This window comes from Malassezia sympodialis, genomic scaffold, assembly GCF_000349305.1.
Source record: "Malassezia sympodialis ATCC 42132 genomic scaffold, msy_sf_2, whole genome shotgun sequence".
Lineage (NCBI taxonomy): Eukaryota > Fungi > Basidiomycota > Malasseziomycetes > Malasseziales > Malasseziaceae > Malassezia > Malassezia sympodialis.
This window is the reverse complement of record NW_017387800.1, coordinates 235,025-262,759: the sequence shown is the minus strand read 5'-3', so window position 1 is coordinate 262,759 and position 27,735 is coordinate 235,025. Positions and strand designations below refer to the sequence as shown.

Below are 27,735 nucleotides of genomic sequence, written 5' to 3'. Positions count from 1 at the left end.
CCGCTTCATACAATCGCCTCTCTAGCGGTGTGGTGATTCACGGCACGTGACTATGGGGAATCGTATGCATGAGCGCCCTCTTCAGAGATGGTCACGACGCGCTGATCTGCGTCATGCTCGCCAAAGTATAGTGCGGATCCCTCAATTTGACCGCGGCGCGTGTCCAGGGCATCGCGTTTATTACAAAGACTTGACAGCTTCGCGATGGCATCGTCAAAGCCCATGTGCGGGGTTAAGGGGCGGCTGGGCAGTGGTGTCAACGCGTGACGTGCATCCAATCGGATGAAAAGGATCTCTGAGCTGTGGGCACCTTCTGATAAGCTGATCACAAGAGAGCGTTCCTTCTTGCCATCAGAGGGTGAGCTGGATGCTGCATTTTCCCGCTCGTACACTTCGAATGTTATGCTTGAGAAGTAGTCGAGCGCCGGCATCTTCGGCATGATGATATCCAGGTTTGAGCATAGGATCAAGTTGAGCAGGGTATGTACGTGTGACTCCTTTGTAAAATAGAAAGCACATAGACCCTTTTTGTTCTCGGATGCCTTTAGATTGTCGACAATGCTTTGCAATAAGGGCTGCGATGTGAGGAGACCAATCTGCTCTTTCTGCTCCCTGGTGATGCCATATTCACGAGGGCAAACGAAACTGAACAGAGCCAAACTCATACGGTACAGGCGATGAAGACGTTCAAGTTTCTGCTCGCTGTTATCTGCATCGACGGAAAAGATAGTTTCCAGAAATTTGCGGTTGTGCAGGCCATCATGGGAGAGCATATCTGCCAACTCACTAGCGCGGGACGATTCATTGGGCTTGTCGCGAAAGTCACCAATGACCTTGTCCCAGCGCTCCCTAAACAAGGCTGGCGTCTCGTGCGTGCACCAGCGCTGCTGAATCTTGTCCACATCCAGTTTGGCAAAGTTATCATGCATGGTCTCTCCGAGGCTCTGCAGCAGAATGCGAATTTCACTGGTGATGCAGTTGGGGGGCGGCAGATCATCAGGCCAGCCCTCAGGGCGCTCTTGCGCCTGGGGCGAATCTGGCTGCATCAATGTCTGCAGTTCCTTTTTGACTTCGTCCATTAGATCCTTAGCAGCATTCGAGTCGTCCAGCAGATCCTTGCGCACGATCATTTCCTTGGGCTTAGGAGGCTCTTCTTCGCCGCCTTCATCGCGCAAAAATGCCTCAGAAAAAATCTCGGCAGAAGCAAACACACGACGCTCTGAGCTAGTGTAGATGAAGCAATTGTGAAGCGCCTCTTTGTTCATAATCAACATGTCCCGGCGCATGTTGGTACCGTAGTCCCGGGCCTGATGCCGCGCGGCATGACTAAATTCGCCGCCCCATTTGATCACCATTTGCACCTTCTCAAGCATGTCATTAGTCTTGTCAAATGTAGGTTTGAGCTGGATTTTCGTACCCGGGTATTGCTTTTTACGCTCGATGATATCGGCTGCAAACTCGAGATCGGCGACGGGGGCGCCTTCTATCGTCAAGGCGCGCTGCAGTGCATCCGATACCAGTTCCAGCTGCGACCGCAGGATGATCTCCTCACGGCAACCGTGCAAGAGCTCTACCAGAGGCGCAGACCACGCGTCCTTTACCTTGAAGGACCGCTTGATCTTTTGCTTGGGGGTCCGATCGCCATGGCGGAACACAGTAACATTTGCTTTGAGAACCCAGCTGGACGTCTCATCGATGGCATACACTAGCTCGCTAGGCCGACGAAGGGGTCTGGACATCGATTGAGCGCGGCAAAAGTGCGCGAGAATCTCAGCGCATTTGTCGTAATAGTCGTCGTTGCCCTTGACAAAGCTCCAGCCATTGACATCGATCACGTAGCTCTTATCTTTCACACGCAGAAGATCAAAGCCACAGATAAACTGCTTGAAGGAGAGGGAAATTTTACGAGCCATCTCACGCTCTTCGGATGAAAGTTGCGTGACGTAGCGGATTTCCTTGCCGTCTGGGTTTCGCTTCACCAGACCATCGACAACAGGCGATTTGCGCGTCTCTGCATAGGCGAAGTCTGGCCCAATTGTATACACTTTAATATCTTCTGCATTGTCGACATCCATAAACGACTCGTACACGTACGAGCCGTCCATACGCGGCTCCACAAGGTGTGGGTCAAACTCGGACGATTTGTTGCCAACTTTGCGGAAGAGCCGGCGTCCGCCACCGCCGCGTTCTGCGGAAAAGTAGATGTGGATATTGTGGTCCTCACCGCTAACAGGTTTTTCGACATAAGGCTTGCGGATCGTCTCGCCGTTAACCTGAAGGACGTCGTGGTCAAGCAGCTGGACGGACGCAGGGGGATGCCGCACTCCAAGATCGAGATCGAGTTGCTTCTTTATCTCGTTAACGATCTGCGCATCGAGCTGAGGCCCACCATCGCGGTCCGCCGATACACTGGGGGGAGTGGGCACACCGGCGGCCGCCAGAATGCGCAGCACGGCGCGGCGGTCCCAAAGCACGGTCTGCATGCTTAGATCGTTCACACACACGGGCTTTCGGAGATTGACATACTGAATGGCCTTCTCTAACGGGAATCCAGTGCTAAAGAATGAGATGAGTACGTCGACAATCGGCCATGTATCCACATCCTCATCTAGAATGACCTTGTCGCCAAACACGATCACCTCGAAGTCACCCATGCTCAGCATACGGTTGAGAATGTTTTGCATGGGTTTGGACCGCGCCTTGCGGTCCATGGCCGCTACACCAAGGCGGATCGTCGAAGACATGGCCCACACAGTCTCGTAGCTACAGGAAAGTAGGCACCGTGCGCCCGTGCGCTGTGGTGTGCACGTGCTATTATGCCAGGCCACCGACTCACTCCGGCAGCGCCCACGGCGCCTGGAGCCATGCGACAACAGACAGGGGCGATGAGCGGATGGGCGGGTTCGGCAGCCATGCACCATCCGCAAAGTCGATATCCAGTGCCATTGCAAGCATGTCGGTGCGTAGGAGGAGATGCTCGGAAGTCTTGTGAAGGGCATAGACAGCGGCAAGGGTCAGAAGGAGTGCGGTCATACTTAGTAGGACGAGCGCTCTGACTACGCACGGCGAGCGTGCCACCAATCGCACCGGCACATGTACGAGATCATAGGGGCCCATATCGAACCAGGTGACCAAAGCCGCCTCACCGTACGTTATGTGTGCCTGCACGTGAGGATCGATGCGGGGTTGCCGCGTTTCGCTGCCATGTACACGCAATAGAAAGATAGGGATGCGGCTAGGGAACGCAGGAAGTGTCACTGTGCCGAGGGGGTATGGTGTCGAGTAACGAAGGATCAGGTGAGTGTGGCCAGGTGTCGCCAAAACACATTGCACGCGGTGCCAAGTAGTCGGGTTCGCTGTCGGTGCGTCAATCCGCGTACTTGAAAGGGGATGCACTTCGATATGTACAGGCACGGGATGGCCATTGACGTATGCCTCCAAGTGTGCTGGGGCCCACGGCCAGTTGGCTAACTCGTACGAGCCGTAGGGTAGTGGACCCGCATGAAGATGTACACAGTGCTGCACGCGCCTAGTCTTCGTGCACGGCCATATCTCGAGGTAGCCTGCGGTCGCCATCATCTTGGCTGCGGGGGGTCTCGGTGCGGCCGACCTACGAGGCGCACGTGCCCATCGGAGAGCGGCTGGTGCATCAACGGGCTCGGAAGAGACAGGGCGCCACTCCGCGCCCTGCTTTGATAACATCTGTAATTCATAGCCGGGTTCATTCAAGCGCGGAAGCGTGTGGATAGAGTACTGGATCGTGATGGGTGTAGATTCAAGTGTGAGAGAGGGCATGCCTGTCCAGGCGTGGGTCGTATCAACGCCGTGGGCCACCAGGACACGTCCACGCAGATGGAATGACAGGCCCTGTGGACTTTCTCCAGAGCCGTCGCATACGCGTTGGATAGGTACAGTGAGGGTAAAGGAGCGTTCTGGCGTAGGTGATGGGTGGTCGAGGGAATGAAGCACCAACTGATCGTCGGTGGCCACGAGCGCCTGCTCCGGCGAGCAGGCGCATATTAGCGATTCCCATACACGACTTGGGTCACCCGACGAAACTGTGCAAGTAAGGGGCACAGAGTCTTCATGAGAGTGCGTTAAAGGATCTGCAATGTGCACGAAAAAGTCCACGTCAATCACAGTATGCGACTCGAGCCACAGTTCCTCCTCGGCCAGACGCAGCGTTAGGCAGCACTCTGCGCGCGCCGCATGCGACTGCAGCATATATTCACTGCGATAAGATTGCGCAGGTGTCCATTCGAGTAGCAGCTCTGACAAGGGCGAAAAATGAGCGGACCAAAGAGGGGTAGGATCCTGCTCGATCCACTTAGCGCTGTGGATCCGACCAGGGTCCTTTGCACGCACACGAAGTGGGGTATCATAGTCGTAAAAGCGACACTGGACCGTGTTGTGCTCACATAAAAGAACAGGGCACCGGATCTGTGTGAGCAATGGCACGTACAGCAGGATGCGTGCCAGGGAGGAAGGCAACATTGGCGTAGATGGTAAGCGAGAGTGTGAATGAACGCTCAATCTGCGGCACAGTAAGTATAGCACTTGCTCCGCGGCTTTGCACGTGCGGCTGCGCAACCAGAGCCCCATGTGTATCAGCCTGAGCATGCATCAGTTCGACTTGAGGCGCCTCCCACAGGATATACTCACGTGCGGGGGATGGGCCTGGAACGGGCACAGCAATCTGCCACTCGACTGAGCCGCGCTCGAGCCCAACATCAAGACGTACGTCCTGCAGCGCTGCGTGTATGTTGGATCCGCCGGGCTTGAGCGCGTGTGCGCACTCCATGCTGGCCGTTGCCAGGATGTGGAGCACGACGGTCGTGCGCCACGTGACGGGGGTCGGCGATACTCGAGGAACGCCTTTCTTCGTTTGACGATGATGCGCGCCGGCGGTGTGCCAGTGCGCGGCTCCATGGGGCCAAGTGCCTGGCGCATGTATGCGACGCGCTCTGCTTCTGAGCCGCGAGTGCCGGCGCAGCAGGCGCAGCGCCGTGGTCGTGACCGGCTGCGACGACTCCTGCCACGCGGTCCCTTGCCGCCCTACCGCGAGTGGCTGAAGGGCGATGCGGAGCGCTTCCGGTACCCTGCGCCGGGAAATGGGCCGCATTGGATTGGAACTACGCCCTTTCCTCTGAATCCGGCGTTCCACCCGCCGCCCCCCGTGCACCAACAAGTGCGCGACGATATGTGGAAGCTACACACACAAGACCCCCAGCAGTGGACGGTGCGGTCGCTCTCGAGCAAGTTCCGCCTTTCGCTCGAGCGGACTGAGTCAGTGCTGCGCCTCAAGGCACTCGAAGAAGAGTTTGTGCAGGAGGTACGTATCGCAGTCACGCGCGCACGGCAAAGATGCGGCAAACGATTAGTCTTGAAGACATATTATGGTTACATCACCCTATTTCCTGAGCCGTGCACGCACTGAGTATGCGAACAGACTTACACGCAGGGAAAGCCGCTGCAGACGGAGCTGCAGCGCCATATGGAGCGCCTGCTGGGCGCGCGTCCCACGTTTACGGTCGGGACGCGGCCAGTGCCTATCAGCGCGCCGCACTCGCCGCGCGGTGCACCGTACGAAGAGCTTTCGGAAGGGACAGATCCATCAGTATGTATGCACTGCTTACGCAGACGTACAAGTCGCCCCTCGCAGACGCGATTCGCGAGTCGAACCGCGCACACCGCCGAACCATGGCGGAGCTGCCGACGGGCGCGCCAAACCTTACGTCTGAGTCGCGGGCCGTCCCGGCGTCGCGCGACGGCCGGGCGCCCCTGCGTGTAGTGCGTGTGGCCGCCGACTCGTACATGGGCATTGGCACAGTGGAGCGCAACCGCAAGCGCGCCGCGCGCCGTGCGCAGCAGCGCGCCAAGCGCGCGCAGGCCTAAGGGGCCGGATCAGGCGCCGGCGCCTCGGGTAGCCCATAGTAGAGCGGCAGTGCGTAGGGCGCATACCGGTGCGTCTCATTAATGCGGCGGAACGGTTGAATAAACGAAAGGGGATAGGCCCAGTCCGCCACCGGCATTGTGCCCAAGGGCAAAGTGCGTGGGCGCAAATCATGGTCAGGGTCGCGCTCCGATGCTTCGTATGGCATCCGCAGCTTAAACGTCTGAATCTCCGTATCAGTGACCGTGTAGCGTGATACGCGCGCGTATCCGATGCGGTGCACGCCACGGAAACCGAGGTACTGGCACCAGCGGTTCATGTCGGTCGCGTCCACGTCATGAATGCGCCCATCGCGGAACAGAATGTCGTATGGGCTCGGGCGCGGCGCATGCGGGCGTGTTACCAAGTAGCCCATAAAGATGGCGGGATGGGGATATGCCTCGCGTAGCAGGCGGGCGAGCTCGGTTGTTTGGAGCTCGCGGTCCAGCGGGTCCTCTTCCTGCCCATTGTGCGAGACCACGACGTGGGTCGGCACACCATATATGTCCAGCACTGCATGGATTGCCGGCGCCAGCTCACCGTGCGGCGACGGCAGAAGGTGGTGCGTGGAGTTGATGATCGGAAATTTGGACAAGAGCACAGCGCCCCATGTGTGCTTCTTCGGACTCGGTCCGAGATCCGCATACATTTGCAGGTCCTGTGCGAGCCACTGGGTAAGGTCGCGATTACCAAACGCAGGTCGGTTGAGGTCCGTCTCCAGGAGGCCTACGATGTCCAGCTCGAGATCCTTGAGCACGCGACTCATGCGTCGCGTGCTATCGCGCATGTTCTGGTCAAAGCCAAAGTGCACGGTCCATATACCGGCTGTGACTATGCGGTCGGCCGGGTGGTACGGCTGGATCGCACGTGCATCCACGCGGCGCCAATATGGTACGAGCGATGCCACGAGGACGAGCAGTCCAAGTAGCGTATACACAACGCAGTGAACCGTTTGGGCACGCGCGCCATGACCCGGGACGAGGCGCTGACCCTCGGGCGCCGTGCGAGCGGTGAGCACACCAGCCAAGAGCACAAGTGTCTGCACGAGCGTTAGCGCGCCCGTGTGCTCTCGCATTATGTACGCGCCAGGGAGAAATGCGTACGCCGTCGTTAGAACACCAAGGAACGCTAGGAACGACATGGCGAACCATGCCGCTGACATAGCGCGCAGTGGATGGTGCGCAAGTGCACTCTGTAGCAGCGGTGCCAGCATCATTGGAAGCGTTAGGGCAACGAGCAGGCCTCCAGCAAAGCTTGGCCAGTTGTCGAGGCGTAGAAGTAGGGCCATTCCCATTGCATGTAGTGCCATGACCCCATACGTAGTGCCCATGCGGGGTGCCGAGAGTGATGCGGCCGAACCAAGAGCCATAGCCGCAACGACCCACACGCCGTGCGAGACGGCCATGGGGCCCTGGAGCGGGTAACCTGTCCAGCCGTACGAAATCACCGTGCCAGCATCGCTGAGGAAGGTCTGCACTTCACATAGCCACACGCCCAAGGCACCCGCAGCCACGACGAAGCGGCGCCACGCATGGGGCAGCGAAGTGGGCATGCGGCGCACATGCACCGCAGGATACTGGCACAGAGATGGGACGAACAGGGGAACGAGGCACACCGTGGCTACCGCCAGCGCAAAAATGTGCCACCCGCCGTTGGTCGCGTCCAAGAACGCCCATATTGGGATGTTGGCATGGTTCACATAGCGCGAGACCACGGCAGTAACGAGACCGACAAGCCAAATGGCGGCGGTTTCGTCGAGCCGTGCCGCCTCCCAGGCGTGCGACCAGTCGACAGCGCTGAGTACTGCCACAGCAGCGCACGAAAGTGCGTGAATTACGAGACGCGTCAGGGCCTGAGGAAGCACGTACGAGGCCACCGTTGCTAGCGACATCAGCCAGAGAGCGCCTGCACGCCACGGCCGCACGTGCCGGATCGAGCCGGGGGTGTCAGACTGGAAACATCGCTGCAGCGGCGAAAATGCGACGATAGCCAAGCCCAGAGCCGGAGCAAGGACGAGCAGTTCGAGGCCCTTGGCGGCCATGTTCGACACGCTGAAATAAAAGATCATAGAGATGAGCGCAAAAAGAGAGGACCATGCGGTCCACGCAAGGAGGGCCTGCGATACGACCCAGCCCCATATGCGCACAGCAGTTGGCGGCGCGGGGGCAGTCGCAACCGACGGTACAGTTGGCGGTGCCTCCAACACCTGTATAGCGAAAGCCTTCAAATCTTGAGCGCTTGCCGCATCGAAGAGCACATCGAAAAACACTAGCGACCACTCAAGCAGCGAGTAGTATGTGTACATGCCAGGGATGCGGTCGCGGCGATGCGCAAGGTAAAAGTATACCATAAAAGGTGTACACGCATAGAAGAGCGTCGACGCGATGACTCGCAGCCACTGTGCGCGGCGGTGGGCGGCACTGAGGGGCGAGGCCGGCGGTGTACGCAGCTGCGTAAGGCACAGAGCCATCCACACGGGCGTGAGAGCCAGGTAAATGCCCATGGCCACATCGTGCGTAAGAGCATGATCAGAGGACGTAATAAAGATCCATCCACCGCAGGCAAACGTTCGAAGCACACCTGCCGTCGCGAGGCAGGCGCCCCCGAAGGGACGGCCGTAGCGACAGGCCAGAGCGCCGAGCAATGCTATCATCACAAAGCGGAAGCCGGATGTTGCCGCACAGAGAATTTGGAATACGTTCCGCTCAGGGAACCAGTCACCAATGGTGGCGCTCACCGAGGGCCACCACTCGTCCGGGTATCCGGCGACATGGTTCTTGACGACACGCCGATAGTGCAGGGATAGACTTAGCGCAAGGGCAAGAGAAAAACTAGTGTATCCAAGAACAGTATGCGCGATCGAGAACACGGCGCCCGTGCACGTTAGCTGCACGCGCTGACCAGGGCAGCCACTAGGAGCCACGTCGCAGCCCATACGAGGAAATGCACCGTGCGAGGCTGGGTCGTTCGTTAGCCACGTGGCTTTGAACGCCTACTGTGCATCCGGACGTGTTGTGGCCCTCCACTTTCATATGAACGGCTGCTTCGTGCGCATTGAACTTCCACAGGCACGAGACCCTGCTTATGGGCTGAGCACTGGCAGCTCAGCCCCATCCACCACGCTGGCTATTGTGCCTCTAACGTCGACGCACCGTTGACCCACGGATCTGGGTTTTCCTAATCTGCGAATGCCATACGCAACCCCATTCCTCGTGGATCCCGTCGAGGACGTGCCAAGCATGCACCTTGGCATCACGTTTCCATGGGAGAAGACCACGGACTCGACGATCCTCGGCGGTCAAGCCCATTTTCTACAGCTCGATATGGGCGAGCTTGAGTCGGAAGAGGATAGCGATGGTCATGAGGGACTTGCGCAGCGCACGAGCGCCACCTCGCTACCTTCGAACGCCAGCGTGGCCCCTACAGAGAGTGCCATACCAGTACATGGCACTCGTCCTTCCTTGGGTGAGCCTTGGAAAGTGACAGAGACGCCGTTTGACTTGTACGAGGATGCGCTACTTCAGGAACACAGACATGCACAGAGTGCGCAAGCGGAGACTGGAGTATCAGCAGCGTCGGAGCCCGAGGCAGAGTCGACGCTCGTGGCGCCAGAGCCCCAACCACGGCCCATGGACCGCGATCCGATCCAGCCTATGTCCGAGGCAGTTGTGGAGGACAACCCAAACGGGTCCGTACACGACTCGATATTCCGAAACCCGCACGAAGAAGCAACGCTACCTGCCTCGCCTACCAGCGCCAACGAGCCTGTGTCATCGTCGTCGTGGATCCCTATGATGCATGATGAGCACTTGGCACCGGAAGCTACGACGCTGCAAATGCTGCCAGGAGAAACTCCGACGGCACCCCAAGAGTTCCAGGGAGATAGCCAGGACCCAGGCGCGGACGCTCTTGGAATCTCAAGCATGCCGCAGCAAATTCCCCACACATCTGAGGAATTTCCGTATTCGATGCCCGGTCCGCATGACACGACGGAGGAGCCGGTGCGCCGGGGCGGCCGCATGCGGCCTACCAGGAGGGCAGTACCTGACACAAGCAAGCTAGAGGAGCGCCACGAGCCTCCCGTGGGCAAGACTCTAAAAAGCAAAGCTAGTCGTTTCTTCAAGAAGGTATTTCCGAAACAGCAGCGCTCCACCGCGGATGCTCCTCCGTTGCCCACGAATCGCGTCAGTCGCGCATCGCGCCTCCCCTTCCGAAGCCACAAAAGTGAGCAGAGTGTTCAGCAGGCTTCGGACTTTGACACCGCAAGTACCCAGCCTGGCCTGACGGGTCCGCACAGTTTGACTGGTATCGCGCCATCAGTCACTATGCAAAGCACCCCTCCCATGGTTCCCAACATGCTGGACCGCCAAGAGCCTAGTCCGTACTACTCGCCCGAGGCATCGCTGCCGTCGTCACCCCAAGCTGCATCGCACCGCCTCTCGTTCAGCTCGTTCCGCCGCCAAGATGCTACGGGGGCATCCAGGCCGACGTCACTGTTCTCCCTTTTCAAAAAGCGGCACCAGGAGCCCATGAGCCTGTCTCACCAGGCGTCCAACGGACGCTTGCCTCACTGCAGTGTTGTCGAAGAGCCGCTTCCTGTGGCCATTGAGGCACAGCGCCAAGAGTCTCTGAATCGCTCCCACAGCCGCCGTCGGAGCCTAGGTGGCTGGGATGAACGTACCATGCAGCCAAGCACACAACCGCGACCCCCTAGTGTGGTGCTCGAAACGTCAGAGCCAGAAGCACCGTCGATGGATGTGCCGGAGGCGTCTGAACTGCCCACGGAGCAGTCGACCGTATTGTCGCATGGTTATGAAACGGCGCTGGAGGCGCACGAGCCTCTCGTACCTGAGACGAACACCACGCCAATGGTTTCCGACGACCGGTTGCCACAAGAAGAACCGATGCCAGCGAACAAAGAAGATGAGCATATAATCGATGAGGCAGTCGTGGTCGAAAGCAAGCAACACTCAGGAATGACGCCTAATGCTGAACTCCCTAGACGCCAGTGCCCTGACTCGCTCTCCAGCGATGAAAAGCGCCTGTCGCTAGGACTTGATGAGAATGCATGGGAACTAGAGTTGAACTTTGGTGCACTCGGCGAGTCAGAGGCGAGTCGTAATCCATACTTGGCGTCTCGCGCGAAGGAAGAGCCAAATTTTTATGACTGGTTTGGCGAGAGACCTGAGCAGGCCCCTGTGCTGCCAATGCTATCACAAAGTGAGCCTATTGAGCTTGCACATTGATCGCAAATATAAGAGGCATGCATCAAGGCAAGCGCAGCGACCCTTTATCGCGCGATGGTATTTATCGCACTACTTCGCTATATAGACCGTAGATTTATTATTGCCCCAAATGCCATTTGGATGTGTGAGCGACTTCACGATCTGCGCAGGATGCAGCATGTTGGGCTCGGCCGGGTCGGGCTTTCTCCACAGTGACCGGTCATGATATGGCTGACCGGCACTTTCAAGAGGCATTGTGATTGGCTCCATCAATTCGCTGGGGCCGGCGGACGCGTCAAACGGTTCCAGTGTGGCCTACAAAAGATGCGGGGCTTGTACTTCTTGAATACCTACCAACTGCAATGAGCGAGTTCAAGTCGACCCAGTACTTCAAGCAGATTTCGGACGGCATCAATGGCTTCTCTGATGCTGAGAAGAAGGACCTGCAGAAGAAGACCAACGCTGTCTTTGAGTTTCACGTGAAGAACAAGGGCGGCGAGGAGCTCGTCCAGACCATCGATCTGAAGAAGGACGTGTCTGTCTACGAGGGCAAGGCGAAGGGCAAGGCTGACTGCATTATCAACCTGGCCGATGAGACCTTTGCTGATCTGGCTGATGGCAAGATCAATGGCCAGAAGGCTTTCATGGGCGGCAAGCTTAAGGTCAAGGGCAACATCATGCTGGCCACCAAGCTCGATGCTGTGCTCAAAGCCCAGAAGGTATGTTGTGATCTAGGTGCTTGGAAACTAACCGTTCAGTCTAAGCTGTAAAGCCGTCCTCGTGATAGAGTTATAGGCGAAACAAACGCTATGTATGCATTTCATTAAAACGAACCACATTCGAAATGGAGCATCTTTATCTATCCTCTACTGGGGCCGCGATGCTGCGTGGTGAAACGTCGGAAAAGGCCGCCCCCACGCGATGGCATTTCATTCTGCTTCTCACGGCTGTCACTGGCTCTCCTCTCACTCATAGAAGAACGCTGCTGCATAGCCGCCGAACTCTCTTGCTGAACCGACACCTTCGGAGGTAGCGGTGGTGGTGCATCGGAAGCACGTGGCGGCGTGAAAGTCGGCGCCATGGCACGCTGCGAGGTAGCCGCCGTAGCTTCTGGCTGCAAAGGGAAGACACCAGGGCCAGTCTGTCCAGCAGAGGCACCTGCCGAATCGGTGGGAAGGGTCACGGTCGTCGGGGCTATGCTTGAAGACAGGGGCGCTGCTGCTTGAGGAACATGCCTTATTTGATTTTCACGGCGGGAACCAACAGCAGTTGAGCGCGCCGTGCTTTCAGGCATCGACGCCTCCACGGGGTCCAACTTAAGTCGTCGCAGGCGTCCCATAAGACTCTTGCTACGCCCAATGGCAGCATTGTCCTTTCGTGATACAGACATAATGTCATAGGTTTCCGAAGGGGCATCTAGACCCTCATTGCGCGAACTAGCATTATCTGCGCGGCGACGACCACCTCTTAAAATAGATTCCATGTCACCGAACTCTTGGGGCTGGCTCAACGGGGACGGAGTGGTTGACTTCTGTTGATATGGACTTGAATTGAGGAATTCTTGCCAAGGTTCAGTGCCAGTGCCCATCAATTCACCTTGGGCCGTGTTGGGATCCGCGTAGCCACTTATTCCCATGTCATCTTGATTCGCACTGATCTCGGAGAGTTCATGCAATTGCTCCCTGGATGGATCTTCAGCATCCGGCATGCCACCCTCCCGTTGTTGATGAGACTCCAGGAGAGCCTTCGTGACTGGATCGACAGATCGATCAAATGCGCGAACTGGTGCAGTACGTGTACCCCTGTTAAATTGTGGCGAGCAAGCATCGTAGGGTGAATCATGATGGAACACTAGTGTTAGTCAATATGAGATACATACAGGAAGCACCAGTGAGCCCTGAAATATCAAGCTGGTCGATTATATCCAGACGCGAGTGATGAGAAGCGTCTGGTCCGTTGACGATTTGTGGGTCAACATATTGTGATTTGCGAATAGCATCCTTTTTCTTGGACTTTCCCTTGGATTTCACCCCACTCTTCCGGCTCTTCGGTGGTGGTGCGGGAGCTCCAACATCGACTCTGGGAACACCAGACATGGAATCAGGTGGGCCTGTGGAATATTGATGGTTGCGTAGGGGTCTCCCTGCCTGTTGGGGTGTGAGGTGATTGGTGCCGCGTCTCCGTGGCAACCGCGGCCTGCACCAGCAGCTATGCTTTTCTCTATTGGACAAAAAAAATGTATGCGGGGAGACATTAGCGTGCGCCGGCGTATTAACTAATAGTACAGGTAGGGTGCATTCAGATCGGGCCCAAATAGTCCGTGATCCAAACAGTTTTATCCTCGCACGCTGCCAGCACGCGCGTGGCATCCAAGCACACATGAAATATACGACCATGATGCATACCATTTTCAAGGACTAGATGAGGTGAGTCCTCGCCATAGAGATATTGTGCAGAGTCAAGAAGAGAGGCCAGGTGCCACGTGCGAGTCATCCGATCCCAGCCCCCCGTAACGAGAATATATCGATCGGGATCATATGCAAGTGTGCGGACGAGCTGGTAATGAGCTTGAAATTGACAGATGCATTGTCCTGTCCGCCACTGCCAGATCCGAACAGCTTTATCACTGCTCCCTGTAAAACACAACTCTTGACATAAATGAATAGTAGCGACGCCATTTGATATGCCGGATAGTTCCTGGAGCGTAGCGCCTGTTGACGGTTCCCAAATATGTACAGAGCCATCGGCCGCTGCGCTTGCTACATGGCCCTCGTTCATATGACAAGCATTTACACACGCATGGTGACCTTTGTATATGCGTCGTAGCTCACCTGTGTCGCAATGCCAAACACGTAAAGTAGTGTCCCGACTCGCTGTAACAATCCATGTATCATCCCCACACACGCCAAGGATGCCAGCTTTATGGCCTTGTAGCGTGTACTTCAGAGACATGTCAGGTTTACTTGTCCTTGTGGAAGAAGTGATCCGCCATACACAAGCTGTACCATCGGAACTACCACTGACAAGAAGTCCGTTACAGTAATAGAGGGACAAAACGCTCCCTTGATGACCCGAGACAATCGACACGCACTCACAAGTTTCACTGTCCCAAAGTCGAAGAGTCCAATCGCGAGATCCTGTCACGATATAGCCCCGATGCGAACTGTCATGAGAGGGAACAAAGCAACACGTATATACACTGTCTTGATGACCTACTAGTCGGGATAGTTGGGGTCGGAAAGGTGTTGGGACAGTGTCCGCGCGTATTTTGGTTTGAAGAATCGTCCAGCGTCTTTCCAATTCAAAATGGCCCATATAAATTCTCTGCCAGTTAGATACAGATGGACAAGTCACGGGCAGAACTAGTGAAAGTTGAGCTTCGATTTGTGAGTGCTTCTTACTCCAGCCGCGCCGTTGCAAAAAAAGCTGCCGCCAAAGAACAGGATCAGATGCAAGTGTGTGCCAAGAATGGCACACGAGACTTGAATTTAGCACATCAATTGCAGTGGGTAGAAGCGAAAGAATGTAAATAGAGATTTCAATAGGTAGTTTGGAAAGAAAGTCTTTGCGTCAATGCTCTGTGACATACCAACTCCACCAGGACCCTCCTTACAGTGTGAAGACCCGTCTCCAAAATCAATCCCCAATTTAGGAGAAGGGAACAGTATGCCTGTGCTGGAAGACCAAGATTCGGGCCATAGGTTCCAGACTGGCCACATTCGCCGCTGGCCACTGGAGGTGCACCTAGAACAAGCCGCTACTCCACATATATTGCAGCGCCATGTCTTTCATCTATACAGATAGAAACGGCTGTAGAGGGTAGGGAAAAGGGAGAAAAAAAAATCTATAGAACAGTCCATATCTGCCTCCGTGCGGGCTACAGTCATGGTTATACGCAATGTAAATTGGATGGTTCAAAAGAAGGGCGCTAAAATGGATTGTAGCGATGTTGTTGGTAGACAGGTTGTTGATAGTCCTGATCGTACTGAGAGGTTTGTGAATACCACGGTTGTTCCCAAGTAGATGGAGCCGCTGCATAACGGTATTCTTCCTTCACTGGGTAATATTGAGAATCGTGGTCGTCGGCCACATAGGCATAGGTGCCATTCGAAAAAGCAGAGTCATTGGCATACGCTTGTTTACTCCCAGAGTCTGTGTAGAAATCAAATGCAGTGCCATCTGCGTATGATTTATTCAATGTACCATCTTTGCCATCCGTATTCGCTTCTCGCAAAGCCCGAACGCGCTCTGCAGTGGTCATCTTGCGCGTCGAACCATTGCGACCACGTCGCGTGCTGTGGCGCCGATGGTCGCCAGCACCAATGCTTTCCACACGAGAAAGCTGACTAGAACCCGACTTGGTCCGGTAGTGAGAGGAGCCGTGGGAGGGTTGGTTGTAATAGTTTAGAGCACCATCGTAGTACGAGTTCCTGTCATCACGGTAGTTGCTGTAGGCATTGGAGTTCACAGGAGGTTCTGGCAGGGGTACATAGCCACGCGACGAGCGCGACGGGCGCGAAACTGTCGCAGAAGCCACTTCATGATGTGATTCGAAAGGCGATTGATCCTGGCTATTGGTGGCATACGGGTCTGCGTAGCCCGAGTTGTATCGGTATTGCTGGTCCGCGTATGATTCGATAGGAGGGGCAGGAAGTGCTCGTGATTTTCGTGCTTTCGAGCGTGGTGGCTTGCTATTCGGCAAGGCGGCGTTCGAAGAGGACTGAGTCGCTTGCAAATAAGGAGCCGGTTGTGAAGCATTAGCATACGAATAAGGTACGACATTCTTTGAGTGAGAGGGCTGTGAATAGCCTTGGACGGGTACCGACGACAACAGATTGGCTTGCGATGCTGTGGCATTGCCTGTGTGGCCCTTGACCTCAGATGTCGGCCGCAGACGACCTGCCATGCTAGGACGTACCCCAACAGGTGGCAGCGACGCATGACGCGCTTCAAGACGAGGAGGATTTAGAAGCTTAAGCAAGGCGCCCAGCAACAGCAAAATAATGAACAATGCACCAAAGGCAACGACAAAAGCAATAGCACTGTTTTCAGGGATACCTGCGGTAAATTTACGATGTTTAGGCGGAGGTCTGGTATAAGTAGGGCGAGAGTTTACACGTACGGAGGATCGGGCGAGTCAGGTGGTGGTCCCGAGGGTTGGGGGTCTTGTGCCAGAACCCCTGAGAAGGCAGGATAGACGACCAAGATAAGGACACATTGAAACTAAAGTATTAGTATAGTCATCACATACAAGATCTCGGACTCCCACCATACTAGAGCCTCACGGAAGTATGGCGAGCCGCCTTTAGATGTACTGGGAGGGTGCGGGTGACTGAGAAAGAATCTACACGCGCTTGTGTAATTGAGCTCTCTTCTCAATGCAAGGCGTGATAGTCAGCCACATGCGTGGCTCGAGTTAAAAGCCAATCGTTGTGGGCAAAAAGTAAAAAGCTGTACATTGACATAAGCATAGAAGTACGCGCCCGTCCAAAACCATGCCTGCAAGCTATGTAAGCTATGCGCATTTCACAAATGGCCTGTGCCACTCCACAGTGCTACGGCCCAAGCTAGCTACAAGTAGGTAACCTGAGTCGCCCTAGAGAGTTAGTGAAAGCTGCATGGAATAACTTACATCCGGATCGTGTCGAGCAGCCGTTGCTTGATAATAGCAAGCCATGAGGGGCTCTTCGAGCCGTGCCTCCCGCTGCTGCTTCGAAACAACAGAGCTACGACTAGCAAAAGGATGGCAGATAGGGCTCGTTCGTGCGTGATGTGGGACAAAAAGAGCGACCACCAAGTAGAACGTGATTGAACAGGGCTGACCGTGGGTTCGGGCCTGGGGCGGCGTTGTAAATACTGCTGCAGATGTTTGCGCTGATCAGCGTGTGACAAGGGCGAGGGAGAGGGCTCTGCTGTGAGACTGGCGGGTCGCCCGCGGATACTGGGCGTCCGCTGTACCGTAGGGCGCGCAACCGTCTCGTTGGGCTTCGCTAGCGGAACAGGTGCCATCTGCTTTGACGGGGTATCTTGGGGCGTCGCGGCACTACGCCTGCTTTTCTCTGATTCATACTGCTGCTGAGCGTGGCGCAAGACCTCAATTTCGCGCTCAACCTTGTGTTTTTCATTTTCTTGAGCAGTAGAAAGGGCATTCAGCACATCCAACTTGGTCGGTGAGGGCAGTGTGCTATACTCGACAAAGCCATAGGCATAGTCCCATTCGCCTAGATACAAGCCCAGCACCTGAATAGTATAGAGACGCAGAATGCGCTCGTACTTTTCCGCATCATGATGAATATCGTCTGCCTGTACAACTGCAGAGAAGAAGCATTCACATGTCTGTCGCGCGATCTGCGAGCGGGCCGACGTCGGCGCTGCAGCATTGGCGAGTGTATCCATTTGAAGTGCCATAAGAATAGCGGAAGTGAGTACAGGTGTGGGTATGCGTAGAAGGACCTGCTCCGCGACGGGTGTAAGCGCGATAGAAGTGGGCAGCGTTTCAGGTGCGGGTCCTCGGGCCAAAGCGTACAGGCACTCGTACCATAGCTGGGTAAATAGAGAGTTGGGCCCCATGTTGAGCATGTGCTCTAGTTTATGAGCGTGCACATCTTCTGCATGGTGCAAGGCTTTTGTAACACGGGCTCTGACCGCGGCATGAGCGGAGATGGTCGAGACAACAGTGAATCTCAGCACTAGCAGCTGCTCCAACGAGGTGTCGAGGCCCTCGTGAGTGGATTCTAGTGCCTTTTCGATATCGAGCAAGCACTGTACATAGTCTTTACGAAGAAAGGCCTGTGTGGCATTCACACACGGCTCGCGCAGCGGATCGGCCATGGAATAGGTCGAAAGATTCCTTCTCCACTGACGCCGGTGTCTGGATGCGAGCGGCACAAGAAGATGCGGCCACGGTTATTGCCATACGGTATTTGAGCCGGCCAACAGGGAAGCAGCGCATTCTCGCCAAGCTGGTATGTAAGAGCACACTAATAAGAGCTTCAAAGCACCGATAATCGATTCCAGGCCTTGTGTGAGCACATTACACGCCCCGCATGTGCTCAGGCTCGGGCAGCGCAGGGAGCGCCAACGTTCTGCGAGCGAGTGCACTTCAAGCCGCTCATTATGCCCCATACAAAGGTTGAACTAGGTCACTGTGGTTATTTAAGTTCTTGTCACCGCAAGATGACGTGCCCATTTCTGCATTTTGTGGTAGACGATTCACTGCTTCAGACGCCCTTTGAATGGAAATGCTCAAGCCTCACGCCCTACCCGATGTGCTCGGAGCGTGCAATGGAGGCTTCCCTGCGAGAGCCGATGCAGCAATTAGACCGCTACGGTCTGGCCGCGTGGGTGCGCGCTGGTCCAGAGAGGGCGTTGGATAAGCAGTTCCGCCCCGGCCAGTGGATTGACTGTGACTTGCGCGCATTTGACCTTTCGACACTGGGACACTTTGATGTGATCTTGGCCGATCCTCCGTGGGATATCCACATGTCGCTGCCGTATGGGACTCTGTCGGATGACGACATGCGTGCGTTGGACGTGCCAGCGCTACAAGCGGAGGGCCTGCTCTTCCTGTGGGTGACGGGCCGGTCTATGGAGCTCGGGCGCCAGCTACTGGGACAATGGGGCTACACGCGTGCGGATGAGCTGATCTGGATCAAGACGAACCAGATGGAGCGGCTCGTCCGGACGGGCCGTACGGGCCACTGGCTAAACCACTCGAAGGAGCATTGCCTCGTCGGCATCAAATATGCCAAGCGGCGCGACCAGCCCGATGCTTGGGCCCCTGGACAGAGTCGACACGTGCTTCCGTGGCTCCATGACGGTCTGGGCACCGACGTCATCGTGTCACAAGTACGGGACACGTCCCGCAAACCTGACGAGCTATATGCAATGATCGAGAAGATGTGCCCCGGTGGGCGGAAAATTGAGCTCTTTGGACGGAGACACAATGTGCGCCCTGGCTGGCTTACCCTGGGTAACCAGCTGAAGAGCACCTACGTAGTGGAGCCAAAGCTCCAAGCAGCGTGTGCAGCTACGGAGCCGGCGGGTCCGGCGGTGCCGCGCACGCCCGCACGGACCTCAATTACATAAGCCTTTTCCTGGTGGCGTCGCTCCTCTCTAGCACGACTGGTTGCATGAGCTGGCTCCGTGCGTGGTTTGGCTGCTGCGTATGCGCGCGGTCCAAGGGCCCCACGGATCACCGCCAGGATGATGTATGTCCGTATTGCTGACCATGCAGAGTGAACAAACGCCTCTCCTGGCCCCTGAAAATGGGTCGCCCTCGAGTCATCTGCCGACGTGCCTCTTTCCAGAACAGGTCGTGAACGAGTGCCTCGCTGATCTACGAATGTACGTTAAATACACTGACCTTATGAGAATGCTGCCTGTTTCGAGAGGTGAAGCCACGATGGAACGCTCTTCTGTCCTTGTCGAGGCCGCTGACGCCACGGCACCGCGCTCGCCCGGGCAGATTGTGGTTCGTCCCGTGACGTTTATGGACACGTCTCCTACGAGCAAGATACCCCCTGGTGCTGCTTCGAACGATGCGGATGAGTACGATGTTATTGAGTCGACGCGCACAAGGTTGCTGCAGTGCTTGGCCGAGTTGGAGACCGCGTCGTAAACTATAGGCGCTCTATGACTAGATGCCTATAAGCGACAAAGGAGCCAGAGCGCACCGGCCCGTCGCTCTGCCGCAGCTCTGCAGGTCCAAAGTTATCGATCCCGTCCATTGTGTACTGTGCCACCAAGGCCCATCCCCGCGTCGCGCAGAATGTATCATATACGCTCTGTAGCTCGGCGTGGTGCGTCGAACGCATCGGCATGAGTAACTGCAGCTGCGGGTGGATGGTATCGCTTCGTTGCGCCAGGTGCTGGAGCGCCACGGCTTCGATCCATACAGCATGCTGCGGATCATAGATACAGTCGGCTGCCACGATTAGTTCGTACTGTGCATCAGGCGGCACATCCCCATAAGCAGCTGCTCGCTCATCGTTATGAATCGGTAGCGTCTGTGCAGTCGTCTGGTAGCCCCCCTGTGCCAGACCACGCGCCTCGTAGACCTGCTGCCAGTCAAGGCGGCGCACCTCGACGCCGTTCACCGCGTTCGCACCGGCATTGTGCGCCAAGTTGTCGAGCACGGCTGCATGATGGTCAGTCAGTGTGACGCGCACAAAAGCGCCTTGCGCTGAAAGTCCCTGTGCGAGGGCAAGGCCAACCAAGCCGGTACCTGCGCCCAGCTCCAAGACGTGTGTTGGTCGCGCGGTTGCGTTGATATACTGCTGCAACAGCCGCCGCGCAAGGTATGGCGCAGCGCCCCAGGTGCGAGCCCCTAGCGCATCTTCTGTTAGCGTCACGTCGCGGATGCGCACAGCCGCCGCGGCCTCGCTCCGGGAGCGCGGCGCCTCGTGAGGATGCAGGAAGAAAAGGTATAATCGCTCGCGTGCGCCGCCAGCAGCCTGGCCCGCGAGGTGAACAAGGAGTGCAGCCGCTGGATCCACGAGGTGTGCGGCGTCACTTTGCCTACATGCATGTTGGATGAGCCGATCGAGCCACGCCCGCACATACTGCGCCTCGAACACATCGATAGGCGAAGTCTCCACACTGGGCTCCCAGACCCATTCTTCCTGTGGCTCATCGAGCGCGTATGCGCGCTCCATCGCGGCAATCGCCTGCTCGAGCTCAGCGATGGATGTGCCGCGAATGCGCGCGGGCAGATCGCGCGAGGCGACCCACGGGGCCTGGTTGGACATGCGCGAGAATGAATTGTGGAGGTAACTATGGCGCCAATTCACGGACAAGGTCGTGGAGCCACTGGCGGCACTCGGTCACAACCGTGTCTGAATCGGGTTTGTATACAAGCCCGGCAAAGCCAAGCTGTGAAAGAGGACGTGATTCGGGTATGCGAATGCTGGAGTCGCTGCTGCTCGAATCGCGAGACCGGTCATGCTCGATTGTCAGGGGAAGGAGCGCCTGCAGCTGCAGGTCATTAGCACGCGGTAGAAGCGACTGCGCGAGCGCAGCCCCCATGGCGGAGCTGGGAATGGACAGGGAAGAAATTTCAGTGATTTTGTTTTGAAGCGCTGCCGAGTGCAGTGACTCGCGTGTATCTTCAGTGGGGTCCGTGCAATACAGCAGCAGCGCGAGGCCCATAGGGCCCGGTGAGCCAGCATTCGGCGCGCGTGGCGCGCCCAGCTCGATGAGACGCTCAATTAGCGCGCGGGTTTCTTTCTGTAGGCTCAGATCTTTCTCCCATAGGGGCACACGCAGCACCGACGCACACGCAAACGAGAAGTCGCGCTCAAAAGATACGCCCAGCACACGGTCCATGGCGCCGCTGTCCCAGGCCTTAGTGTATCGCGCCTCGAGCAGCGTCTTTTGAACGTCATTTGTTGGAGGTAAGGCACGCAGTGCAGCATGTGCGAGGCGCACTCCGCCGGAAAGCGCGCCCGTCGCCACAAGCGAGAGTCCGACCCAAAAGAGTGATGCTGCCTGATCCGAAACGAACAGCCGCGCCAGGCATGTAGCGCACGCATTCACAACCTCAGGTGAGTGCGGGAACGCCGCAAGTAGCGCCGTGCCGACCGAATGCATGTGGCCGAGCGATGGCGTCGATACGAAGCCAAGTACATTGAGTGCACGCACTTGGACAGGCCCATCGGGCGTCAGCGCCGCAGATCGGATGCGCACTTCAATCACGGTGCGCCAGTGGTTCTCGACATCCTTGTTCGGCGCAAGTGCCTGGAGCACTCTTTCGACGGAGGCGACCATTTGTGGCACAGTGGGCTTTGAGACTCCGAAAAGATCCTCCATGTCGAGGTGCGCCGACTTGAAGCCGGACCAGCACGCTACCGTGTTGGCCAGCATCATATGTACGAGCTCGTGGAGTAGTTCGTCCGTGTCATGCGTAAATAGGAGGACCAGGGCAAGAATCTCGGGAAGGAAGCGTGCAAGCGGCGTCTGCGGCACGAGGCACTGCACTGCCTTTAGGCCAAGAAGCGAGCAGAGGACATGGCGCATATTGGGCATAGGCGGCGCCGTGACTGTCGCAAATACTTGCGACACTAAGAAGAAGTGCAGCGCCGGCGATGCAGCCACAATGACAGCGTCTTGGATCGAATGCGCACAAAGGGATGGCGTGCTGGACATCAGATCCAGACACGCAAGGCCAAACGCCTGTATACCCTCCGCTGACATCTTGTGAATAGTAAGGAATGACGACTGTAAGGCACCGCGGTGCTCAGGGTGCATCATCCACACAGAGAGCAAGTGGCGCCACATCGCACGCATTTGTACCGGAGGAACACTGGACATAAGATCATCGAGCCGCGTGGCTAAGAGATTCACGCGGCCATGTGAGCCGGCAATATCGAGGATCGAGCGCAGCACACTCTCCCGCAGCGATTCAGGGACCGGTGGCATGGCAAACAGGGGGCTTGTGTATATGCCCTCCGAAGCCGAACGCTCAATGCCTGTGACCCGCAACAGGGTATCAGCCGCGGACCGAAGCGGCATGTGGGGCGACATGCGGTAAAAGAGGGCCATGCCAATAAACGTTGCGCGCACCTGTGTGAGCGGCACTGTGCGGCTCACGCTCGTTGATGGCTCGTTCAGTGTCATTTGCATGCACCGGAGATCATGCACAATAGAAATACACTCATTCGAGTGAATATATAGCTCATCCGAGCAAGAGCGTCGCGACACGGCAATCTTCGATACGTTATCCGTCGAGAGCACCGCATCGACCAGGGGAATGACATCGCAGCTGTTCACATCGGGTACTGCCGGATCTGGTGAGCGCGTAGCACTCCGTATAACAATTGTATCGCCAATCACGCTCAACTCGGCAGGTACGGGGGGGCGCAGCGTATCGTCCAGGAACACGTTCGAGCGAGAATATGTACTCGGCGCGTACAGCACACGCTGCGATGCCGGTGATAGTGCATGAAGTTGGCGGTCGCTCAGGCCGGTCGCGTCGTCTCGCTTCGAGACCCAAACAATTTTTATCGGTGGACCACCCTCCAACTTGCGTCGGCGTAAAAAGGGGTTCTGATGATGTATGTCCACCAATGACCAGCTGTGCCGCATTAAGACAACGCCGGCATTCATGACATACACAGTCGACAGTTGCCAGAACGCTGTGTCAGGAAGAAGCGCCACAATGAGCGCTGTCAGCTGTGACTGCAGCATCTGGCGCTCCGACGCGCCAGTCAAGTCTAAAACGAGATCCCAGGGCCTCATCTGCAAGCTCAACGTGCGAATCACATAGTACACAAGACCAATCAGGTCTGCACGGACCATGTCCATGTGCGTGTAGGCCAAGCAGAATGCCGCACGAGACTCGCGGGGCAGCTCATAGAAAATACTTGATGCGATGCTCGTGTCGCTTTCACGATACGTCGACATAAAGTCTTCGTACACCGTCGCACGGTCGCGGCCGTCCATGATAAGCGCAATGCGCTCAGGCAGCGACAGTGCGGGTGGCACAAGGTCGAGTAAAAGTTTGGCATCGGCGTCGCCCTTGTCTGCAATCGGACGGAAGCATGCATGCAAGGCCCGCACGGCCGAAAGCGAGGGGGTTCGTGTCATAGACAGATCCGGAATGTCCGCCACAAAGCGTTCAGACGTGTCGCGAACAACGCGGTGAAGCTCAGACGAAGCCTCCGCAACCGAGTCATTCAGCTGTGTCAGCGTCGCTTCACGGTGTGAGAGGAAGCCACCCTGAGGTAGCGCCACCAGCACTTTGTTTAGAAATAGCAAAGCGCGATGGCCCGAGTCGTTCGCCGGTGGCGTCACATCCACCATGGATGGCGCCGCGATGGTCGGCCCAATCACTCGGAGACACAAACATGCATGCAGGGCACGTGTCGCACTTGCCTTGCCATAGCGCGCAGCCACCGTGTCTTTGAGAGTCACAAACACCTGATGCAGCTCGGCAGGGAGCCACAGTACAAACGACACGAGCGACTCGCGCAATGTGTGGATTAGCCGCACCGCTGTCTCACGGTGCCGCGCAAACGATGCACTTTCCGAACCGCCGCCGCCGTCCATGAGCAGCGCTTGATCGGGCACAAGCTCAACCTCCAAGACGAGGCGCCGCACCAGCGATTGCAGCTGCACATGCGCCGAGCGACGTGCATACGCCGACAAAAACACAAGCGCGGGCGAGTTGGAGCGCATCAACAGCTGCTCGCCCTGGCACTGTTGCACTTCCAGCGAGAGCAAACTGCGCAATATCTCGTGTACTTGATGCGGCAGCAATGCGCCAGAGAGCGCTCGCTCCCACTCAGGCACATCGTCCGTCGATGCCTGCATCACTTTGCTTGCGACCCAGCGCCCTTTGTCTTTGCAAAGCATCTCGACCAGAGAGGGGTGAGAGTGCACCGACTCAAGCTCGACCGCCTGGAACGTCGGTGAGTTGAGAACCTTCGCCATGGCTCGCATTACCATGCATCGCGTCACAACGAGCGGCGTGCCTGTTAGCGACACAGCCTCGGTTCGCAAGAAATCGGGGTTCTGTTCGAATATCTGACTGAGCGACTGAATAGCCAGACACGCATCAGGGTCGTGTACCACGTCAAGTCCCTGTTTCTTGTCGCTCATCGTACCGGCGCGCAGCAGACGGTCGACAGCACGCGCCGCTCGGCGATGCTGCGCGCTCTGTGGCGACAGATCGATGCGCTTCAAGAACGACGACATGAACGGCTGCAACCGGTTTGTCAAAGGGACCATGCACGACAGCACTTCGTGGCGCAGCGAAAGTGATAAGAGTGCCCATGGCAACATGCTGTCGACCAGTTCGAACCGCATCGCATCGACCTCTGGGGCCTTCATGGTGGCCATGATACTCGCGACGCGGCACACTTTAGAACGGTCCTCGTCCCTGTGCACGCTCCGAACACATGTCAGCAGCATTTCCATGACTATTGTGAGCGTCGCAGCAGGCACCTGCATCTTTCCGAGCCGCGGCACCACGGCAGCCAGTGTCGGCAACCACACAGTAACTGCCGAGTCGTCCGTACTGCCATGGTACACAAGATCGAGGATCAGCGACAGTCCAGCGTGTGGAATGGACGCCAACAATGTAAGCGCAAACGGGTGTTGAGCTGGATCCTGCAGAAGCTCACTTACAGTACGCATCACCGGTTCCTCTTTCGTCAATACCATGTCGTGAAGAGCAACATGCATACTGGCGCCAAGCACACGCGTTATGTGTTGCAGCTCATGCAACAAGGTAACGCTACTTTTTTGACGCGGTAGTAGCATCTTCCAGCGGCGGAAGAGTGCGTTCCATGTAGTTCGCACGACCAGATTGGGCGCTGGAACAGCCTGTAGAGTTTGGCACAGTAGCTTTTGGTCCGGTAAGCGCGCGAGCAGTGCAGGCAGCGGGGCAGGTAGCTTCATGTGCTGCCCAAGAAGAGTGCCCAGCTCTTTGGCAGCCATGACCACGGCATGATTCGAGCAGCACAAGCCGTATAGCACTGCACTGGGCCCCTCGAGCGGAAAGGATACTTGCTTGGCACGAACCATACGTTTGATCGAGGTTTGGGTAGACGTCAGCCAGTAGCGCTGTGAGCCTTGCGTTTCCGCAGAGAATAGCTGCATCGCGTTCTGGTGTATAAGTTCCTTGTCGTAAGGCAGGAGTATCGCGAGAATTTTTTGAGAGACAGGCAAGGGTTTCTCTAATGGCTGGAACATGTCTGGTGAAAGGTATGTGAAACGCAACATCAATACCTTGGGCGGCACCCCACCGCTGAGCCGCTTCAGGGCACACATCGCCATTGCATGCAATGTCAGCATCGTGGGGGGCATATGAACGAGCGCGAGTACCAGTGAAAATAGCGAGTCATCCTGCAGAGCCGCTTCAAGTTGATGCCCCGACAGCGAGAGCAGATAAGAGGGGTCGAGCGACTGCGTAGCGGGCAGGGCCGACAATAAGCTCATAGGATCGGCAACGGCATTGGCCAAATTGTTTTGCACAGCCGAGATGGACATCTCTGACCTATCGCGACGCACGATCCACGAGCTGACTGTGCTGCAGAGGTTGCGCCGAAGAACCGTTGCACATATCGGAAACAATGTGTTTTTCCATGACGGGTCAATCTTGTAGGAACACAGAAGATTGATCGTGTGAGAAATTACGAGCACCAGTTGGTGGCACGTACGGGTCTGGATTGCACCCTGCAGCATCTCAGCCACCTGCTGCGTATAGCGGCTGCGTACCAGAGCCGCGAGGAATAGAGCTGGTACTCGTGTCTCATTCGTGCGCATCGTAGGAAGCAGCTCGCACACGCGTTGAAAGTATTGCTGAATGAGCATTTCTGGCAGCGGCTTATTCCCAAGCGAGGCCATTTCAAACATGAGTGCGATCGAAAACAGCGAAAGGTAGTAGGTCCGTGAGTTCGCGAGATTGTGTACAACGGAATCGAGCAACTGCGCATTCTTTGTGCCTGCATCACGCCGTGTGCGTGAGGGTATATGGATGTGTGGCGACAGGCCGCTGAGGACACAGAGCGTCGGCCACAACACGGCGCGGCGCCGCGGCGAGTCGAGGACGGTGAACATCGCATCGAACAACGCGACGGCTGCCTCGGGCAAGCCATTCGCACACACTCTCATTCGTTCTTCCGGGTGCCTGAGCGACCATTTGATCAGCATACGTCGTACCACCACACTAGTATGACAAAGCACGCGACGCGGCAAGTGCGGGACACGGCCTGCCAAGCTGAACAGGAACCGCTGTAGTTCGGGCCAGCGCCAATGGAGCGATTCGTACGGACGCAAGTAGAGACGTGGATCCATCACGGAACCGCAGCACTTCAGAGTCGTTTCCCAGTTGCTTGAGCTCAGATACAGCAGGACGGTGGATAACTCGCGCGAGAGCATGGCGGCAACTGTCACGGGCGTCGAATCGAGACTGTCTGCTGGAGTGGACCAGCAAGTTGATTCAAAAGTGACACCGCCATGATCTTTTGGTAGGATTGAAGGTCGCTGAGGGGGGAAATACGGCAACACGACATGGAAGTTCTCACGGTGGATGCAGCCGGCATGGAGGCCCTGGCAGGCATCCATCATGGATACAAAATAGTCACGCTCACGTAGTACCGTGTCTTGCTCTCGTTGATGAAGAAAGTTGAGTGTACGGGTACGGTCGGGCTCCGGTAAGCTGCGACCGATCATGTTGACTTGTGTATCGATGACCGTTTGCTCATACATAAGGAGCGAATCAGCAAGTCGGAGAAGATTAGAGACCAAGTGGCGTGCAGTGTCCTCTGCCAATGGCGGAGGACTAGGCCACGCCCCCCGAGACTCGGGTACCATTTCGTCGGGCAAATGTGCCCTCCATTCGTACGAAGCACATGAGCTGATGAAGCGGATTATACATAATGCATGGTACAGCTGTAAGCACGCATCTGGTAGATCGAAAGATCCAGGTAGCTCCAGTTCCTCCAGCGCCAGTGCGAGCTCGTCAAAGACGGCATCTCGCTCTTGCCGGACATACTCAAACAAAACGCCCATGGCGATCTGGCATGTCTGAGACGGGAGCCAGGGTATCTCTGTAGAAAACACACTGGACGTGAT

At 56.6% G+C, this 27,735-nt stretch overlaps 6 protein-coding genes across 6 annotated transcripts; 3 read left to right on the top strand and 3 right to left on the bottom strand.

Moving 5' to 3' along the window:
* Positions 1-50: 50 nt before the first annotated feature.
* MSY001_0449 (uncharacterized protein) lies at positions 51-2,744 on the bottom strand (the record flags this gene model as incomplete). Its single annotated transcript, XM_018885533.1, has 1 exon — positions 51-2,744. One exon carries the CDS (start codon positions 2,742-2,744, stop codon positions 51-53), a length of 2,694 nt encoding a protein of 897 aa, XP_018739079.1.
* Positions 2,745-4,948: 2,204 nt separating this feature from the next.
* MSY001_0448 (uncharacterized protein) lies at positions 4,949-5,895 on the top strand (the record flags this gene model as incomplete). The annotated part of the gene is made up of 3 exons (XM_018885532.1): positions 4,949-5,332; positions 5,462-5,617; positions 5,641-5,895. 3 exons carry the CDS (start codon positions 4,949-4,951, stop codon positions 5,893-5,895), a joined length of 795 nt encoding a protein of 264 aa, XP_018739078.1.
* A 5,624-nt stretch (positions 5,896-11,519) lies between these two features.
* MSY001_0447 (uncharacterized protein) lies at positions 11,520-11,927 on the top strand (the record flags this gene model as incomplete). Its single annotated transcript, XM_018885530.1, has 2 exons — positions 11,520-11,876; positions 11,916-11,927. The coding sequence occupies 2 exons, from the start codon at positions 11,520-11,522 to the stop codon at positions 11,925-11,927; spliced, it is 369 nt and encodes a 122-aa protein (XP_018739077.1).
* Positions 11,928-12,016: 89 nt separating this feature from the next.
* On the bottom strand, positions 12,017-13,253 carry MSY001_0446 (uncharacterized protein; the record flags this gene model as incomplete). Its single annotated transcript, XM_018885529.1, has 2 exons — positions 12,017-12,909; positions 13,010-13,253. 2 exons carry the CDS (start codon positions 13,251-13,253, stop codon positions 12,017-12,019), a joined length of 1,137 nt encoding a protein of 378 aa, XP_018739076.1.
* A 5,170-nt stretch (positions 13,254-18,423) lies between these two features.
* MSY001_0445 (uncharacterized protein) lies at positions 18,424-19,245 on the top strand (the record flags this gene model as incomplete). The annotated part of the gene is made up of 1 exon (XM_018885528.1): positions 18,424-19,245. The coding sequence occupies one exon, from the start codon at positions 18,424-18,426 to the stop codon at positions 19,243-19,245; it is 822 nt and encodes a 273-aa protein (XP_018739075.1).
* A 533-nt stretch (positions 19,246-19,778) lies between these two features.
* On the bottom strand, positions 19,779-27,672 carry MSY001_0444 (uncharacterized protein; the record flags this gene model as incomplete). The annotated part of the gene is made up of 2 exons (XM_018885527.1): positions 19,779-20,894; positions 20,953-27,672. 2 exons carry the CDS (start codon positions 27,670-27,672, stop codon positions 19,779-19,781), a joined length of 7,836 nt encoding a protein of 2,611 aa, XP_018739074.1.
* Between the last annotated feature and the right edge of the window lie 63 nt (positions 27,673-27,735).